Source organism: Lipotes vexillifer, unplaced genomic scaffold (assembly GCF_000442215.2).
Source record: "Lipotes vexillifer unplaced genomic scaffold, Lipotes_vexillifer_v1.1 scaffold31, whole genome shotgun sequence".
NCBI lineage: Eukaryota > Metazoa > Chordata > Mammalia > Artiodactyla > Lipotidae > Lipotes > Lipotes vexillifer.
Genome location: NW_006792454.1, coordinates 3,524,963 through 3,545,822, shown reverse-complemented (window position 1 = coordinate 3,545,822; position 20,860 = coordinate 3,524,963). Strand labels below are relative to the sequence as shown.

General features: G+C 35.4%; 1 protein-coding gene across 1 annotated transcript in view; it reads right to left on the bottom strand.

Annotated features, from left to right (window-relative positions):
* The window catches only part of CCDC171 (coiled-coil domain containing 171), a 349,212-nt gene that overhangs the window by 153,888 nt on the left and 174,464 nt on the right, over positions 1-20,860 (bottom strand). Inside the window, exons 16-19 of the mRNA XM_007465652.1 lie at positions 17,235-17,739; positions 16,281-16,397; positions 1,086-1,312; positions 418-600 (exon numbers count right to left, since the gene is read on the bottom strand). Coding sequence (XP_007465714.1) covers positions 418-600; positions 1,086-1,312; positions 16,281-16,397; positions 17,235-17,739 — 1,032 coding nt within the window. The remainder of the gene's footprint in view (positions 1-417; positions 601-1,085; positions 1,313-16,280; positions 16,398-17,234; positions 17,740-20,860) is intronic.

The window sequence follows — 20,860 nt, the reverse complement described above, 5'->3', positions numbered from 1 at the left end:
AGATTATTTTAATGATGCTGTGCTTTTTATTTAATTGACACACAACACTGCTTAAGTTTAAGATGTACAATGTATTCATTTGATACACTTCTAACTTGCAAAACAATTACCACTGCAGCCCTAGCTAGCTCTACTAAGTCACATAATTATTACTTCTTTTTTGTGGTGAGAACATTTAAGTTCTAGTCTCTTAGCAAATTTGAAATGTATTACTGTTGGGGAATTTTAGAAGGGAAGTTTACTAAAGAAATTCTATTAATGGGATTCAATTATTTGAAAAAGGAAACATAATAAAAAGTTAAGGAAAACAAACATATATATTTGCCCTGTGATATTTTATATACATATTATATCATACATATTTTATATCAGAGGAGAGCTCACCAAAGCCATAGTTTTTAAATCACATATACTTACTGACTGCTTAACTTCATTTAACTGCATCTGAAGACCCTGGGTTTTGTCAAGCTCCTTCTTCAGCTCATTCACATTTCGTTTCAGTTCTGTGACCTCTAAGCGTAGTGAGCGGCGCTCCACTTCTGCTGTGTGCAGTCTTTGTGTAAATCCAAATATTTGTTTCTGTAATGATGCTGTGCTTTTCTATTGTCAAATAAGAGCAATTTTACAAAAAGTCACTTCAGATTTACTAGTAAGTCCATAGCAATGGTCATTTTACCAAATTAAATGTAACTTAGGTTATACAGAAAACAATACCAGCTCTTACTAAAACTTAAAGTGAAAGCTTTATTTTTTTATGTGACCAATAATTTGCCTTATATGAAATGAAGAAAAGAAATAATCTAGATGGCTAGAAAACAGAAAAGATAATTGTTTATGTCTCACACAATTCTGTTGCAGTATACTCGTAGAGAACAGTTAATTCAGAACTCATGCCAGAACTTTTGTATTTTGATATTATGGACACTTATTTGGAAGTTCTTTTACTTATCATATTAAACTATTACATGAAATCCAAAAGAAATCTACCTACACTCATGTACAACTAATATAAACTACAAATAAATTTCATTCGGAATTAAATTTACAAGTCCTAAAATCCCTATTTAATGAAATTGCATACATACCAAAATGGGCACATGGCCACACAAACCGTATCTCAGGGCCAGTGTGCTTACTTTATGAAGTCCACGGGCCAGCCTCTGAACCAGGGAATCTTTTTCCACATATCTAATACTCCTGTTCCTGTGCAAAGGTATACTGTCCATTGCCAGATTAATTTTATCCATGAGTTTTACAAAAGAATTCTTGGCTGCTCCTATAAGCAAATGTCCACAAATTCTGGAATTTGGATCTTCAAAGAAAAAGAAAAAAAGCACAGAAAAATATGAATTGTCTCTTGTTCATTTCACCATACTGCCAGTCACAACACAATGAAAATATTTTCTCAGTTATATCATTCCCATCCACCTGTAGTAATCCATTCAAGAAGTCCCTGCCTATATCAACTTTCACTATGTAAGAAATAGCCCGCCCACTAAATAACATATCTAAAGAAAATCTGCATGTATTTACAGTATGTCATTCATACTGAACACTATGACACTAAAAAATCATCACTCCTTTCTTTGTTTTAAAACCTAACAAATTCATTTTCTATTTACAACTACTGAAGCTTATTACCTTAATGTCACACTATTTATATTCTCAGACAAGAAAATATAACTTGCCTTATTCCAAGGCAATTAACATTTTACAACTACAATTATTCAGTTCCCCGTAGGATTTTGGTAATCATCCCTCTCATATAATGGACTTAAGGTCCCAGCATATCCAACATGGCCTGCTTACTGCTAGATTCATCAGTTATTAATTACATGTTGATAAATAAAATTGTCATTGTTCTTTCTACTAATTGGTATTCCAAATAATGGTTAATAGGTTTATTTATGCCTTAATAAAAGTCGTGTAATTTAGTTTTCCCTCTGCTAGGCATGTCTTAATCTGTCATTACTTGTGTTACGATACTATCCATGTAAAATGATAAACACGGAGAGACTCTTTAAATTCTGTAGTATACCATTCTACATTTCAAGAACCTCTGCTGTTGGGAGTTAGTTTAAATCTTGTCTTTATATCATAAGCACAAAAAGCATATTTGGCCAGTTTTATGCAAGAGAAAAATGTTCCACAATTCTAAGAACACATGGTTCGACACTGAAGAGCAGCACTGACTGAGAAGGTCAATGCCGATAAACCATCAGTGGTTTTCTATGTCAGAAAAACCCATCTCACGGAAGCTAGATAAAAGCTCATTGTTCTAGAAAATTTTCAGGAATACAAAAATAATAAAGTTTTCACAGATAAAGAGCCTTTAGAAGCAAACATCAACTATAATTAAATTTTGGGGGCTTCCCTGGTGGCGCAGTGGTTGAGAGTCCGCCTGCCAATGCAGGGGATGCGGGTTCGTGCCCCGGTCCGGGAAGATCCCACATGCCGCGGAGCGGCTGGGCCCGTGAGCCATGGCCGCTGAGCCTGCGCGTCCGGAGCCTGTGCTCCGCAACGGGAGAGGCCACAACAGTGAGAGGCCCGCGTACCGCAAAAAAAAAAAAAAAATTTAATGAATAGTGGTTTTTTACTATATCACAGCAATGTGTTATGTAGACACTAACCACTCTGAGAGGTGAAATTAAGTGGCAGTATAATTCCATAAGGCATTCATTTGAATTTTTAACAACTGAGAAAGAGGCATACACTCTAAGTTACTGACTGCTACTCTCAATGAATTACAGAAAGAGCACAAAGCATAATTTTTATGCTTTGATGAATAAGAAGTATTTTTACGATATACTTCACATTATACAGTATAGAGTACAATTAATTCAATATTAAATAAATGAAGAAACAAAAAAATCCTCTAGTGACATAGTTGTAGAATTATTTGTATGATACAAAAGAGAAAAAAATGTCACTAAAATTCCTCATGTCTAAACTTGTCTAGACTAGTTAAAATGTTTGACTTGCTACATTTAACAAATTCTTGTTTATGCTAAATACATTTGTTAATCACTTTTCCCCTATGTAATAGCATATCTTTCAAGAAAGAAGAGGACTCTATGTTCTGCAACTACCTTTTCCAATAGAAGGGGCAATATTGCACATCTAAGGTTAAAATCTTCAAAACAAATTCACAGAGAATTGTTTCGACCAGTAGTTCTAAACCTGTGAATTACAGATCTTGAGGCAGGGGGGAGGGGAGGTTGAAAAGTTATTATAAGAGTTCCACCACTTTCAACTGCAGTATTGCCATTTGACCTTTATTTAACCCTAAAAAAATAAAAAGCATGAATAATATATGCTTATGATGTTGTTAGTAATAAAATTAAAAGTCCTTTGAAACATTGCAGAAGTCAACTGCTGCTAAAAATACCACTATCGTGTGGGAAGAGCAGTCTACAGTGTGTTTTCTTATTAAAATGGAATCCTCACACTCAGATTGAGAAACACGCCTTTAGTGAAAAAAAGGGAATAGTGAGTAATTATTTAATTAATATGTATGTAACTATGTCATTATTTAATTTAATAATAATGTGAGTCATGAATATAATAATAATAATGCCTAATGGTAATAATAACATTAGAAATGTTAATCACGAGTAATGTTAACTGCATTAAAATTCGACTCAGTTCTAGACAGTTGGGAACATTTTCTCAACCTTGACACCTCCATCTTTCTTGCCGTCTCCCTCACATCCAATCACATCACATTTCTACCATCTATTCAATTTTTTCTGTGATCATGGCATTGTCTCACCTATGTTCTTACAAGGGTCTCCCTACTCTTCTCCAGTCATTTCCCCTCTTCAATCCATCCTCCACCGTAGAAAAAATGACTTCTAAAACACAAATAGGATCTTGTCACAACCCCTGCTTAAGCTTCAGTGAGTCTCTTCAGATCTGGGAATAAATTTCAAACTCCTTAAACATGGCTCATAAGGTCCTACATGATCTGATCCCTGCTTACTTTTCCAGGAGCATCTTTCACTATTATCCCTTTCATGTATAACTCCTTTCAAGTGACCCCAACACATCACAATCTTAGAGCACTCTTCTGAGCAAAAAAATGCCTGTGTCTTCAAAGAGCTGTAATTTGAAAATATGAATCAGTTTTCAAACTTGGGAGCCAATCATTAAGGTAAGATTCAAAACCGTGTTCTATCTAAAGATGAAACTAAAAATACTATGAAAAAAAGCCCAAAATACTATTTTCAAAAAGTAATAAGAGAATGTCTAACCATGTTTTAAAACTTCAAGAAATACTCATGAAAAGGGCAGTATGATACCGATACCAGAAGAGACAGGAAGACTAATGGAATTGACTGGAGAGACGGGAAATAGATCCAAGCACGTATAATAAATATATACTAAATGGCATATTTTAACTCACTAGGTTAAAAGACAGATGATGGAATTAAAACGTATTGGGGCTAGCTGGTCATCCATACACAAATAAATATTATTAATTTCCTCACTACTTCTCTGAAAATAATTCCAGATAAAATCCAAGATTTAATGTAAAAATCAAAAATACTAGACCAAAATATGAGCAACACCACCTGAGGTGAGGCTAGCCTTTCTAAATAAATCACCAAAAGAAAAACCATAAAGTAAATGATTAATAATGTTAATCATATAAAAATGCACAAACAAAATTAAAATACAAACTGGAAAAATTATTTACACTATATGGCAAAGTGCTAACATGTGTGATACACAAGGAGTTCTTCTAATTCTATAAGAAACAAACACACACCCATATATGAACATAATGAGACAATTTGTAAAAGAATATGAATGGGTGTAGAACAAATGAAAAGATATGCAACCGAACAGTCAAAATTACAAATAAGGAATGATATAGTTTCTTTTGCCTTTCAAATCGATAAAAATAAAAAAGATTGTTAAAACTTCATGTACCAAAGGCATTATGAGAAAGCCAGAACTCTCAGTAGTGTTCATAGGAGTGTACTGCAAAGCAACTTTTACAAAAGGCAGACTGGCAATACTTTCCAAACGTAAAATATGCAAACTCATTTCTGAGGAGTTTAGCCAAGGAAATAATTGCACAAGTATAAAGTGATTTTATGTACAAACACGTTAATTACAGCATAGTTTATTATCATATTAATTAAAATAGTAAAAAAATATGAAAAAAATGCCAATATCCATCAACAGGGAATTTTCAGAGTAAACTATATAAACAATGAAATAGTATGTGATCAAATACAATTAATGATGTACACCTACCTTATTGACATGGAAAGACATTTATTAACCAGTGAGTAGAAAAAAAATTATGATGAGGCATGATTGTATGACTCCCTCATATAAAACTGGGTGTGTTTGTATGTATACCTGTTGGTACACATGTCTGGGAGATTTGTAGAAATCATTAAAGTGTTAAGAATGATTGGGGATGGCCTTTTGGGTGATTTTTATTTCTTCTGTGCAGGTTTCTATACTGTGTGAAGTTTTTATACCAAGCATAAACACTTTTCCAGAAATAACAAAACTATTTTAAAAAGCACTGTATACTGTCTTCCTCATTCATTCATTAAACAGCTAGCTATAGGGCAACTCATATGCATAAAGGCACTGTGTCAGGCAATGTGGAGAGGAGATCTATAACACTGATCAGTAGCTCCTGTTTCTATCAGCGTTATTTATAAATAATACTATAGATACAAATGCCCAATAATAGAACTACTGAAAAAGATATCTTGACTTAGACAAATGGTATTTAGGGGAATGATTATCAAAACCAGGGGTTCTTGGACTTCCCTGGTGGCGCAGTGGTTAAGAATCCACCTGTCAATGCAGGGGACACGGGTTCGAGCCCTGGTCCAGGAAGATCCCACATGCCACGGAGCAACTAAGCCCATGCGCCACAACTACTGAGCCTGCACTCTAGAGGCCACGAGCCACAACTACAGAGCCCACGTGCCACAACTACTGAAGCCCGTGTGCCTGGAGCCCATGCTCCGCAATAAGAGAAGCCACCACAATGAGAAGCCCGCGCACCACGAGGAAGAGTAGCCCCTGCTCGCTGCAACTAGAGAAAAGCCTGCACGCAGCAACAAAGAACCAACACAGCCATAAATAAATAAATAAATAAATAGTATCCGGTTTTTTTAAAAAAGCAGGGGTTCTTGCTCATTTTTTGTCCCGTGTATACCCTCGATAGCCTAGTAAAACCTATGGATCCCCTTCTTAGCATAATACTTTTAAACATGTTAAGTCAAAATACGTAGGGTTACAAAGGAAGCAAATTTTATTAAAATGCAGTTTTCAAACTATTTTAAGTTTTATTATAAACATATTATGCATAAGACAATACATTTAAAATATAGACTGAAATTTTTTTAAAAGACATAGCATAGGGCTTCCCTGGTGGCGCAGTGGTTGAGAGTCCGCCTGCCGATGCAGGGGACACGGACGGGTTCGTGCCCTGGTCCGGGAAGATCCCACATGCCGCGGAGCGGCTGGGCCCATGAGCCATGGCCGCTGAGCCTGCGCGTCCGGAGCCTGTGCTCCGCAATGGGAGAGGCCACAGCAGTGAGAGGCCGGCATACCGCAAAAAAAGAAAAGTAAAATTAAAAACAAGAAAACCTATTGTGGAAAGTTTTTTGTTCAAAAGTCAGTGAGTTCATCTTTGGCTAGGTCAACTTATTCAATAAGTTTATAGCAGAAAGAAAAATGATTGTGAATCTATGGTTCAAATTTGATGCTATGAAGATAGAAGGAACTTAAGTAGCACTTTTGAAAGAGTTCTAAAGTGTTTCCAGGTGCTTGCAGGTTGAGCTTTCAAAAAAATCACAGAATTTTGTACTTAGGGAATACTGGAAAGCAACATAGACATGAAGAATATAGAAGCTCAACTGGATGGATGAACAACTACTAGGTGTACAATCGTCCTGATACATGGCCAGCTACATTGCACCAGCATCCATCTGTACACAGAAGACTGTGATTACATACCATGTATGTGATGAGTCTCATGACTACTGATCATCAAAGATGAGCATAAACAGTATCGGAAGATGGCTGCAACAACTGTATTACAACTTGAAAATGTCTGTAATTCCTATTAGTAAATAAGTCACCATGCTGCTAATATTATCATGGTCCATCATCACCATTCATAATTGAAGGAAATGTTCATTAATAGGTAGTGAAACAAGACAATTATTTTCCATCCAAGTCCACAGATGCTCCCCCTCTGAATTCTATCCATGGACCATTTTGAGAAGAGTTCTATGAAGCCCAGATTAAGAGATCCCTTATCTAAGGAATATACTACACAATCATAAAACTATATCCTCAGCCTCTACTTCTCCGTCAAATTAAATAATAAGAAAGCTGCATACCTGGACTACTCTACTCCGAGAACCGTAATATAATACGCTCTCAGTTTTCACTGAAGACAAACATAAGCAACACTAACAAGAAAAAAACTTCTGCATCTTCTACGAAGTAGCTTTTAAAGATATAAACTGTGGGGCTTCCCTGGTGGCGCAGTGGTTGGGGGGTCCGCTTGCCGATGCGGGGGGCGTGGGTTCGTGCCCCGGTCCAGGGGGATCCCGCGTGCCGCGGAGCGGCTGGGCCCGTGGGCCGTGGCCGCTGGGCCTGCGCGTCCGGAGCCTGTGCTCTGCGGCGGGAGGGGCCGCAGCGGTGGGAAGCCCGCGTATCGCAAAAAAAAAAAAAAAAAAAAAGATATAAATTGTGAATGTTATTCAATATTTTCAATATGATAATTCATGTAATAAATTCCTCTTAGGGTTTAGTAGCCAAGAAAAGTATTAATGGTTTGCTCCGTATGTTTGGAGAGATAAGAGAGCATCTCATATCTGGGGAACAACAAGCAGCTCAGTTTAGCTAAACTGTAGTTTTATCAATGAGAGTACAGGGAGGTGAGACTATACCAATAAATGAGAATCAGATCAAGAAAGGTCTTGTATACCGAGCTAAAGAGTTGATTCATAAAGTGGGAAATGAGGAACAATACTGCTGCTGATACAAAGATATGTGACAAACCAAGCACTGCCAACATGCAATAACTCGTTTAAACCATTACAATAGCCAATGAGATGGTACAATTATTATAGCCATTTAAAATAAGTGCGAGAAAAAGAACAATGAAAAATGGTACATAGAATGACCCAGTCATATTGGAATACATACAAAACAACTTGAAAGAAGTACACACAAATATTAATCATACTCTCAGGGAAATTACAAGAGCTATCTTATAGTGACATTTTACAAATACCTGTAAGCTGCCATAATTTTTTTTCTGGAACAAGGTGGAAGTTTAAAATATTTTTAAATATACATGTATTATTTTAGAATAGATCTGAGAGGAAATTTTTTCTTTTTTTCTTTTACAAAAATCTTAAAAAATAATTGTGTCATTTTGTTAGACAGTATCTGGATATTCAACTAAATCTTCTAAGAAAAGGCTCTTAAAAGTTTTCTACAAACTGCCTATAAGTTGCAAAATATGTTAAAGCCTCATATATGTTTCTTAAAATAATTTTGACTTTGTATATTATTTTAACAAATAAATATATTCTATGAAATTGTGACACTGGAGTTTTACACAGTCATGAACACTTCCAAGGATAAATTATTCATTCACAAATTGTTCTTAAGAATGATAGGCAAAAAAATTTTAATTTAGAAAACAAAACTTCTTTCACATTTTCCATATGCTTGAAAATTCTCAGAATAAAATGTTTGAAAAAATATGGGAAAATGCAAGAATAATAATTTTAAAAGTCACAAAATAAATGTCAGTAAGTTAAATGTGGCTCAAAATAGACACTCATAGCTCAAGTACTAAAAATGATCCACGGTCAGATTGTACTTGTTTCAATTTCAGATATGAGTGAAATTATGTGTATAACAAAATTCTCTAAATTACTTCTTCTCACACTTTACTGTGGTTATAAATCATCTTGTTAAAATGCAGATTCTGGCTGAATGGCTCTGGAATGGAGTCTGAGACTGTGCATTTCTAACACCCCCCCAGTTAATGCTGATGCTGCTGGTCGACAACCACACTTGGAGTAACACATCTCTTTTTATTCTTTGTTAGGATTCACTAAAGCCTTTAAGCTTTAAAATATATACTAATAACTACTTATTAATACAAGTATCTTTACTTACTGCTTTGAACTTCCTAATATGAAACCTCAGTGTTGTGCCGAATACAACCTAGATTTCTGAGTTTTACCTGGAAGAGCTGCTATGACCTCTACAAAGTTAACTCAAACTATACAATGAAAGAAAGCTGTGAGTAGTAATAGCAGGAGCATGTATATTTGAGTCATCTATCCCCTAGATAATTAAAATTCAATTATAATTGAAATGCGTAAATGTGTAAGAAAATGGATGAACATTCTACTCATAACCATCTACTCCTGTATTTGTTCAGAGACATTTCAAAGCAAATCAGCACAATTGTTTCTACCTTGAGAAATTCAGTCTGAACAAGTCATATAAAAATGCTCAGCTATCTATAGGGTTCCTTAGTCCACTCCTATAATGATTGATATCGCAGCCCTTCAGTGGAAGTAACATTCTCCCCTGTTTGAGGTAAATGATCTCTTGCTGGCACACCATTTGGATACCTGGAAGAGGTAATTTATCTCAAGCGGGCAAACACTTTAATGAAAGCAAGAAGGTTGCCACCTGTCCAGTATTTACAGAGACAACATGGAAACTGGGGTCTTTGCCCACTGCCTGTAAATACATCGTCAAAGTTTAAAAAGGCAGCAGTGGCATCTACCTTTAGCAAACACCTCACTTTCTGAGCAATGAATTCAAACTACCACTATTGAACTTCCAGTTTCACAAAAAGGTGTAAACTAATATACAGGTTCCACTGAAATGCCAGTGCACAAAAAAGAGATAACACAACATTTATTGGACAATTACATATACAAGGGACTTGGCTGAGAAAGTTACATTTACTCCTAATAACTCTATGAGCTAGGAACCACCCTTAGCCAAATTTTACAGATGGATGAAGGAGGATGAAATGATTTTCCCAATGTCACACACACAGTAAGCAGTGGAACCCAGATTCAAATCTAGAATCCAGGTTCTTCATCCATATTCTACTGCATATCCAACATGTTTCATTTTCTCTCCTAGACAATTTTAAAACCTTTTCTCCTAATTAGTTAATAGTATAATTCAGAACTTACTCTAAAGAGATAAGCACCTAACTTTTCAAAAGAGTAATGTACTGATTTTTTTTTGAACAATGATAATAGGAGAAGCAATAGTTACTATTTAATATATTAAAAGCTACTATTTGCTATTTCCATACATGTACTACTTTTCCTGGAGCTAAGAAAGAAAAAAGTGAAAATGAATGAGATAATGCCATTTGCAGCAACATAGACAGAGCCAGAGATTATCACGCTAAGCGAAGTAAGCCAGAAAGAGAAAGATAAATACCATACAATATCATTTATATGTGGAATCTAAAATATGATGCAGATGAACTTATTTACAAAATAGAAACAGATTCACAGACATAGAAAACAAACTTATGGTTACCAAAGGGGAAGGGAGGGAGGGATAAATCAGGAGTTTGCGATTAGCAGATACAGATTACTAGAGATAAACTAGGTAAGCAACAAGGTCCTACTGTATAGCACAGGGAACTATATTCAATATCTTGTAATAAACTATGATGGAAAAGAATATGAAAAAGATTTTATTTATATATATATATATATATATATATATATATATGAATCACTTTGCTGTACACCAGAAACTAACACAATATTGTAAATAAAAAGAAAAAAGTGACAGTGATGCCATCAATAGTTAGTCCTGACATGTAATATGATTTAAATTTTCAGCAAGTTCTTCAAAAAGACAGAAGGAACAGAGAAGAAAAATCAGAGTTCTAAGAAATATCCTCTTTCATTTCAGAATTTTCACATTTCCTAAATAGACTTTCCCAAGATTTTGCCATTTCAATTTCCCACATGGCTGAAAGAATTAAGATACTATTCATAGTATTAGATGATTCAAGGGACAAGGAATCAATTGCAAATCAAAGCTGAACTGGTATTCTTGATACCTGCCCTATGATGAAAACCTCCTTTTGTAAACTGGTTAAATAGATGAAGGAACGCCCAACTGATATATATTACCCAGACATTACAATCATTCTCTAGAAGATTATTAACAGAAATAGAGAAAAATCCTCAAAAAGTATATTTTTTAAACTATAGCTATGATAGTATATCATAAGCAAAGCACAGCATCACTTCTGTGATATTCTTGCTGAAAATGCATAAGCTAAATCTGATCATGAAGAAACAAACAAATCAAAATTAAGGGATATTCTACAAATAACTGGCTTGTAATCTTCAAAGTCACGATGGTCAAGGAAAAACTGAGGAACTCTTCCATACTGAAGAAGACTAAAGAGACATGACTAAATGCAACACATAATTCTAAACCAGATCCTCTTGCTAAAAATGATGTGGTTGGGACAAATAGGGGAAGTTGAATGGCGTCTGAATGGTAGTAATATATCAATGTTGGTTTCCTGATGTTGATCATTGCACTCTGGTTACGCAGCAGAATGTCTTTGAAATACATGCTATAATACGAGGGAGTGATGGGGCATCAAGTAAGCAACCTGCTCTCAGACCATTCAGGAAACAGAATTCTCTGTTGTGAACTACTTGCAACTTTTCCCTAAGTTTGAGGGTATTTCGGAATAACTTTTAAATGAAGATATTAAAGAGTATGTAGCCTGTGATATCATTTATATCATTTGTTAGTCTGCTAGTGGATGGATGAGTAGGTGGCATGAAGGGAGGAAGGAAGGGTGAATGAATAGAGAGAGAAAGAGGGATAAAACAGATTGGAAGAACACATAAGAACACATAAAAATGCTTACATTAACTATCCCTATATGATGGGAAAATACGTTTGTTTTTGTTTTGTTATTGTTCTCTGATTTATTTCTTTTCCAAGTTTTCTGAATTGACCTGTTTTCTTATATAATGGAGGTAGTAGAAGTGGAGGTAATTTGAAAGAAAAGAACAAACAAAAACAATCCTCTCTACTGCAGATGTTGATTAGCTGATTCATTCCATCCACAAACTCTTCCGTCTCTTTTGTCAATCTCCAGGTAGCCATCTAGGGAGAATCATGTGAATGATTCAGCTCAGGCCAATGAAACAAGCTCAGGCCAGGCCAATGAAACAACAGCAAAAGTCTGCTGGGGAAGCTTTTGGGAAAGCTTTTGCCTTCCTGATATAAAGGGATATATTCAGAAACACATGTCTTCATATTTTTAACAATTTTCTTGAGATATAATTCACACACAATATAACTTACCCATTTAAAGTGTACAAATCCATGGTTTTTAATATAATCACAGTTATGCAGCCATCACCACAAGCAATTTTATAAAATTTTAGTCACCCCCAGAAGAAACTCCCTATCTATTAGCAGCCACTTCCCATAACCCCCAACCCCTCCCCAGACTTAGGCAGCCCCTAATTTACTTTCTGTCTCTAGATTTGCCTAATCTGCATATTTCAAATAAACGGAATAATATGATATGTGATTTCAAATAAATGGAATCATATTATATACAATCTTTTGTGATGTAGCACATTGCCTTCATGGTTCAACCATGTTGTAGCAAGCATCAGTACTTCATTACTCTTTATGGCCCAATTATATTTTATTGTTTGGATATCTGTCCATTACCCATTTATCAGTTGATGGACATTTGAGTTTGTTTCCATTTCTTGACTATGCATTATGCTGCAGTAAACATTCATGCACAAGTCTTTGTACATAAATGTTTTCATTTCTCTTGGATATATACCTAGAAGGGGAATTGCTGGTTCAAATGATAACTCTATGTTTAATATTTTGAGGAAATGCCCCTCTTTCCCAAAGCAGCTATATCATTTTTTATTCTCACCAGCAATGTATGAATGTCTTCACATTGTGTCCCTCCCTTCTCCTTCCTGCACAAATACAATCCTGATGCCTAAAAGTAGAGTGACCAGCTTAAAACTAGGAGGCATAAACACGAAGATTCTAATGGCTTAGCAGAAAGACACAGTCTGGATTTCTATCTGCCTCCAGACTTACTATTTGGGAGGAAAAAAAAAACCTTATATGAATAAGCTACTCTAAGTGGGGGGTCTTCTATTAGGTACAAAGAAAGCAAACCTGTGATGCCCCCAAACATCTAATGTCATTATATTCAGAGGAAGAAATTTCTTCCTGATATTTATACGTATACTAATTTATAACAGAACCATGTTTTAACAAGTTGGAGCTGTATGGGATGTGTAAATGGTCTTGAAATTTTAAGATAAACTAATGTGTTTTTATTTTATTTACTCTAAATTTTTATGAAATTTCTTTATTATTATTCAGTTAATGCAATAAATCTTAATAAAGACTGATATCTGAACTAAGAAAAGTAAGTGAAAGAGTAAACAAAGGCATTCTAAATACTTTACAAATTAACTCATTTAGTCCTCTAAACTCTGAGCTAGGTAAAACTTACTATTCCCACTCTACAAATAAAGAAACTGGGAAACAGAGTTTAAATAACTTGCCCATGTCATGTGGCTAGCATCAGAGTCAGTATTCAAAGTCAGGCAGAATACCTGCTTAACCCTACACTATGTTGCCTCCACTGTACAGCAGTTTAGCAATTTTAGAACAGAAAATTAATCATTAGTAGTCTAAAAATGTATACAGGTAGGCGTGTGTGTATTCATGTTCATTAATGCTAAATGCTACTTTCATGGTGCGATGGGTGGTAAGGGAACAACAATTTTTTTCAGCACCCACTATGTACCAGATACCGTACAAAACATTCAACAAGCATTATCTCATTAATTCCTCGTAACAGTGGGGAAGACAATACCATCTTCATTTATGGGAAAAGAGTGTGAGGCCCAGTAAAGTTAAGTAACTTGCCCAATTTCACACAACTAATAGCTAGCAATGCTGAATATAATATCAAGTCTGCCCTGTTCAAAACAATGCTCTTTCTACTACACAATAATGATTACCTATTTAGATTTTTCAGACACTTAAACTATAAACTCAACATGACTGTATAAACTGTTATGGCTTTACATTTATTACCCTTATCTGTTGATAATCACTCATAGACTTTGAAAATATTTTCCCACCTTTTCTGCTAAAATATCTAAAATTTCTACTAGGATACACTTAAAAATGAAAACACAATTGCCTAGATAACAATACATTAACCCTTCATCAGGTTTTGAAAGGATTATTCTATAAGCCCAGCTAGTCAAGCCACGACTGCAGAAGATCCACACTGATCATTTTTTGTACTAGTTCAGTAACAATTATCTATCTGCCTGGACCATATCCTTTCCAATACTCTTCAGGACTTTGATACATCAATTATTTTCCCCTTTAAGCAACAATCATTTTCTCTTCTTCAAGTAGTGTTCTTTATCCAACAACATTTAAAGGCTTGCCTAAAAATAAGTTTTCCTGAACTTGCTATTTCCTCAAGCTAGAGGCATACCAGGTTCTAACATCAAAGACAGCATGTTCCTAGAGATAGGCAAGCACTTAAAACACCACTCTTGGTCTACCTTCTACTTCACAGGTCTTACCTACACATATTTTTATCAGGGTCTGAATAAAAATTTTGTCAACATTTTAACTTAAAAATGTTACAAGGGGCTACTTTTAGAAAATGTGCTCAGGGGAAATCGCTGCCTACTTTCATGCTTAAGCTATACCCTGCAGCTGAATGCCAGCTCTCCTCTCTAACTTACTGTCATTCTAGGCCCAACTAAATCACTAGTCCCTGAAGCCTTCCCAATACTCATAAGCCCACATTGAGCTTTACCTTCTGCGTATTCTTACATTTAAAGCCTGTACTTCCTCATCCAATCCTTGATTACATTCTGCCTAAGTTGTTCATGAGTTGTCGCTCTTGTTCTTATGACCATTATGTATATTTTCTAGAAGATCGATCAAGTCACATCTTTTTCTTTTATCTCCTCAAGCATATAGCACAGTGATTAAAAAGTGCATTAAATAAAGTAATAATATACATAAGATTATAGCTTAAGAAACCAATCTACTTTTAGGTCCACATACCTGAAAAAATATGACTAACAAAAATCATCTGTTTATTAAACTAAACCCAAAAATTTATTAAGTTCTTTCAAGAATGTTACAATTTTGCTTTGAAGTTATAATACCAACACTCTTAAAATATATTTATTTGCACTTTTATTTCAGACTCCAAACCCAGTATGTTGAGATTTTGCCGATACATTAAAATATGCATATTTCTTACCAACGTTTATGGCCACAACCTAAAAATCATCTTTGGATCATAAGTTTTGTACTATAAGAGCCTAGTTTACATGTTTGAAATCACAATAAATGATCTATATTTACACAACAGAATTGTCTGAAGAGTTAAATTACATCCCAAATTATCATTTCTTTATTACTTAGACTATTTCATTACGCAGGCAAGTATTAACAAGTCTACTATACATTTTTTTCTATTAATGGTTCTGAAACGACCATAATTAGCCCAATGACATAGCTTAAGCAGTAGGTAACTGTGTTACTCTTTAAGTGTGGAGAAATTAGTTTTCATTGAACCTTTCACTCAAACATGCCACGCAATCTGAGTCATGAAAAAATAAACTTGCATTTTAGACCTTTGGAAATCACTGGTTATAGGTGGCTTCACACCTAGTAGAAAGGAGCAGACTATTTAAATTTACTCTATTTAAAATTAAATAGAAAAAATAAAAACATGTTGCCAAATGAGAGAGAACAATTTTCTACTGATTCAGTTATTATTTGGATTTCTAAAGCACATGGCCAGAAACAGAAGAAAGATTAAAACCTTTGAAAGAATATTACCAGTAGTACTTAATAAAAAAGCTAATGATGAGTTTTCCATAGGAAAAGCATATCACAAAGGAAAAATAAGGTGAATGTATTCACCAAGAAGTGTCATTTAATTTCCCCATAAAGACAAAATTAACATCAAAAATTACACTAATTCACTACTTCATTAAATATAGATTTAGTAATCTCTCTGTACCTGAATAAAAGAAAGATAAAAACAAATACATTTTCTTCCTTGAAGGTTTATTAGAATTTGTACCATAAAGAATTTCTGGACATTTTCTTTTTGAATGTATTTTGCAAGGACATAAAAAGGGGAATCATACCTGTTTTACTAATAGCTTCCTGTAACTCAGCCATAGAACTTATTATTGCAGCAAGAAGGTCAGGACTGGTGAGCCAACTGAGAGCTTGCAAACAACGTAACTGCTCCTTTTGAGGTTCTGCAAAAACAGAAAAAAATCCATTATGCAATTCTATGAAAATTTATTAAAATCCATTACAAAATTATGGCAATATTTAGCTATTTAAGAAGTAGATCAAAATTTGTACGTAGAACTTCACCTAGTGCAGAGAAGTCTACAATAGATGTGAGATTTTATTGACTTTATTTATGGTTCCATTTTTCCATATAAGAAGAGAAGTCAAATAATGTATGTGATCATGAAACAAACAGGCATTTTATTAACTCCTCTCTATAGATAATGGTAACTGACATCATAAAAGAAAAGGAAGAAGGAAATTTTCTTTAGCTCTACTTACTTAATAGCTTGCTTTTGAAAAGTTAAAAACTGAAATAATTGTTTCCTCAGAATAGTCAAGCATTCAAAAAAGTTAGCTATAAAACTTACATTAGTTTCATTTTCATTCAATTCTTCAACAGATTTTTAACTCTGATCATTTTATACTAATTCAAAGGAAGTTAAAGTAAATTATGCTAATTAATTTTAAATAGGGCAGAGTTTCTGGATTGACTTTATTGAAAAATCGCTGTACAAACTTTTCAATTTACTGTCAAAAGAGCATTAAAATATAATAAAGCTAGACAAAGTTGAAATCATATATATTTGCTACTTTCTTTATATTTTAATGTTTATAACAAAAAATTAAAGCCTAATTTATAAATACACACTTATTCATACACATACATATCTACATATGTATGTAGATATGTTACATGATTTGACATTGTAAATGATTTTTTTATGTTTTTGCCCAACATATTCACTTCGTATGCCACTTACATTCGACTCAGATTTTAAAAGCACAAATTATCTTACTTGGAAATTTATGCTTGTCTTTGGGCTCTCCTGTACACACTAACATGCCTATGCCTTCTTTGAAACTCTCCATCCAGGTAAAAAGAGAGGCACACGACTGGCCCAAAATCTTGAGTCTGTTTGCTGCCAAAATTGCAATAACACCTTTCCGGAATACACGTATTAATCCTTTGAATGCTTTTTTCTTCATCTTGGCTTCCTCTTGCTTCTTTTCCTCTACAATTGACAAAGCCTGGGCTAGAGTTCTAACTTCCAATTTTAACAACTCAAAGGTGTTGACCTGCTCCTGAAGAAAATCTCTCTGTGTGGATAAGGCAGATGATCGGCTATACAGAGGATATAAGGCACCAGCCATCAATGCGCAGGCCGCCAGCAAGGATGTTTGTTCCCTTTTAGTCTGTGATAACAAGTTTTTGAAATGTGTGTTTTCAACAACCAGTTGTTCATGTGACTTCTCAATATGGTTCAACTTTTCCATATTTTTTTCAGCAATTTCTTGAAATTTCTATAAGAAAAGTCAAATAATATATTTGATCATGAAACAGGCATTTTATTAACTCCTCTTTTAAAAAAGAAAACTTTTGCTGACAACTATTTCTTTTTCTTCAAAAGATCCATGTTCTAAAATATCCAAAAAATACATATGATAGAGCAACAGTGGGCCAAACAGCTTAGATCTAAATGTGCACAGTAATTTTTAAATCCCTTATATGGAAGCTTTACACAAAGTAGAGCACATACATTTAAAAATACTTTGTAAATTTCCTGTATACTTATGCATAAATACACATATTCAGAAAAAGAAAATTTCTTCTCTTCCATTCCTCAGTAACATGTATTTCCTACTTTTAAACAGAAATCACACCAGCATTAGAGGCTTTTCTATATGTAAAAAGACTTAACTTTTTGTCAAAATAGCAAAGGGTTAAATAAATAATACAATACACAGCACCTGACTATCTGCCATTTACTAGATGAGAGGGGACTGATTCTCAGAGCATACTCTCTTATTTCAGTTTCTGCCTCCCGAAGGCAGAAGGCTGTACAAAGTACAGCTCCAGTGCTGGGAGTAAATACTAACTGTGGGCTGGGCCTCAGCAGCTCTCTGGTCCTTTTTTCCTGATCAAGGTACTTATAATTCAAAACTTAATATGCAACACACAGAAATTTTAACTGCAGGCACTGGGTTTTAATCACTAGAAAATAAACTAGCTCTCCATGAAATCTTATACCTAATCATTAAGGAATTGTTGAAATAGAGTAAATTTAGAAGATAACAGATGCCAATTTCTTTTAATGATGCATTTATCATTCAATAAACATTTACTGATTGCTCACTAAGTTCCACATGCTAAGAAAACAGACAAATAAATCAATGATTGTGGTATAATGCTGTGATGGAGCTATGCTAGATTGCCAGAGATGCACAAAAGGATGTTTATACCAAATGACGTTGACCAGCTTTTGGAGGAATACGGCAAAGGACAAGTGGGAGTGAGATGTGTAATAGAAAGAACAACAACAAAAAAAACTCAACTCCACCAACAAGGAGGCTAGCCAATAGCTACCCTTATAATAAAATTTAATCCAATCTAGTCCATGGTGATTTAACAGCTTTAGCTGAATCTTTACTTAACCAAATAAGCTGCCCTGGCTTGTCCATGGACTTCGTTCTTTTTAAAACAGGCCAAGGGAGTTCAATTTGAATAAGGGGGTCAGTCAGAGACAGAGAAAAATCATGCTCTATATAAAGTGAAGTAGCATCTTCATTATGAGAGAATCCTTTTGGGGGCATGAAGGAAAATATTTCTCTTTGTATTATTGGTTCAGGTCACACTCCGTCTGAAATTTAACAGTGGTCCTTGGGAAAGGTTTACAGTGAGCGTCTGATTCAAGAGTTATCCACGAACAACTGGAACAATCAAAGGCATTTCCAAAATTTACATTGGCAGGAAGACTTCAAAGGTGTTCAGACTTAGAGAAAATCATACAAACTCTTAACTACTTGGCAAGATTTGGGTGTCAAAGCCTACCGTGGACAATGTTGACAGGAAGTAGCCAAAAGGATTCAAACTTGTCGAAACACATGGCTGAGGAAAGTAACCCCCGGACCAAAACCAGTCCTGAGGCTAGGGGATGAGGTTCCCAAAGGTGCACGGTGAGTAGAAGGAGGCACTTGGAATTACAGTCCTGAATACAAATGAGTAAAGGAAGTATACAAGAGGCCACTCTCTGATGGATTCAACTTCTTGAATGCTTTCCCTTGGGCAGGAGGGAAATTGGATTTAGTCTTGGTTTTAAATGTTTCTCTGCTATACTTTAATTTCCTTTATTTACTCCAACTATTCTCTGAAGTCTGATCCAGCCATACCTGTGGTGGTACTGTGAGAAATAAAGGAATGGGGAAATAAGGGAATTGTAGCTTGCTCCAACCACATCTCTACTGATAGCCAAGTTGTGGCAGCAGTAGTTTATCAATGGGCCTGTGCCCCAGAGCTCCATATAAAGACCACTAGTAAAGGTCATGGTGTTCCACTGGGAGCAGCTGGAAGATGGAAGAAACTCTGAGAGCCAAGTGGATGGCTTAGAAGCAGATGTACACCAGGCTTTATGAAAAGGGAAAACTGACACAAGTTACAGCTAGAAAAAGCAGGAAGACTAGCATATAGCAAAGGAAGAGCCAGAAAGCAGAGTAATGTGTTCTAAGGAAGTACAAATAATTCAGAATGTCTGAAGAGGAAAATGATGGAAATTTGAGAAGTATGTAGATAATAAACGATTAAGCTAAAGAATTTAAAATTTACCCAGAAAGCTACGAGAAACCTTAAAAACTTGGGACAGTTGCTAAGCTTTAGTAAATGGATGGGAAAACTGGAAACATTAATAAAAGACTGCCTGGGATAGAAGCAGAGTTGCAGGGAGTAGAGGGAGCAAATGGAAATTACAAAGTTTAATTCCATATTCTCTCCAAAATCAACTCCACCAGTTCATTTAGAGAAAAAAAGGAAAATTATAGAAAATCTAGGATAAAAGAGATGCACTGGTCATACCTAAGTAATGGAAATAAAAATGAACCTAATCGGGGTGGACCTGAGCGTCCTGAGGGGAAACTGCGAAAGGGAGGCACAGGGTCCGGCTGGAGCGTCAGCATCCCTCCTCCTGACTGTGGGAAAAGTGGCTTAAAACTCATCCCTAGGCTCTCAAGCCCCTTATTCAGCCAAGTCCCTCTGAGCTCCTTCCTCCCTGAGCTAAAGTACCAGGGGGGACGGGACAGGGGAGGGGACTGGCGCAGGTAATGGGGAACATCAAAAGATGATTGTTAACTAAGGAAAACCAGCTATCCCAAGGTCACTCATCCTGGGTTAAGCCAGCTGCCATGTCATGAGGACACTCAAGCAGCCCTAAGGAGAGATCCATGTGGGAAGGAACTGAGGCCGCCTACCTACAGCTACAAGTTGCCAGGCTGCCACCTGCTAAAGAAGAGGATATGTCACCAATATCTGCCATTGGAATTTCTCCCCAGGCACACTCTGCACAACAGTAGTTGTCCTTGCTTCTGTGTCTGCCCTTTGGAAGATGAGGCTATCTAAGAGTCTTGTGCGGAGGACCTTCAAGATGGCGGAAGA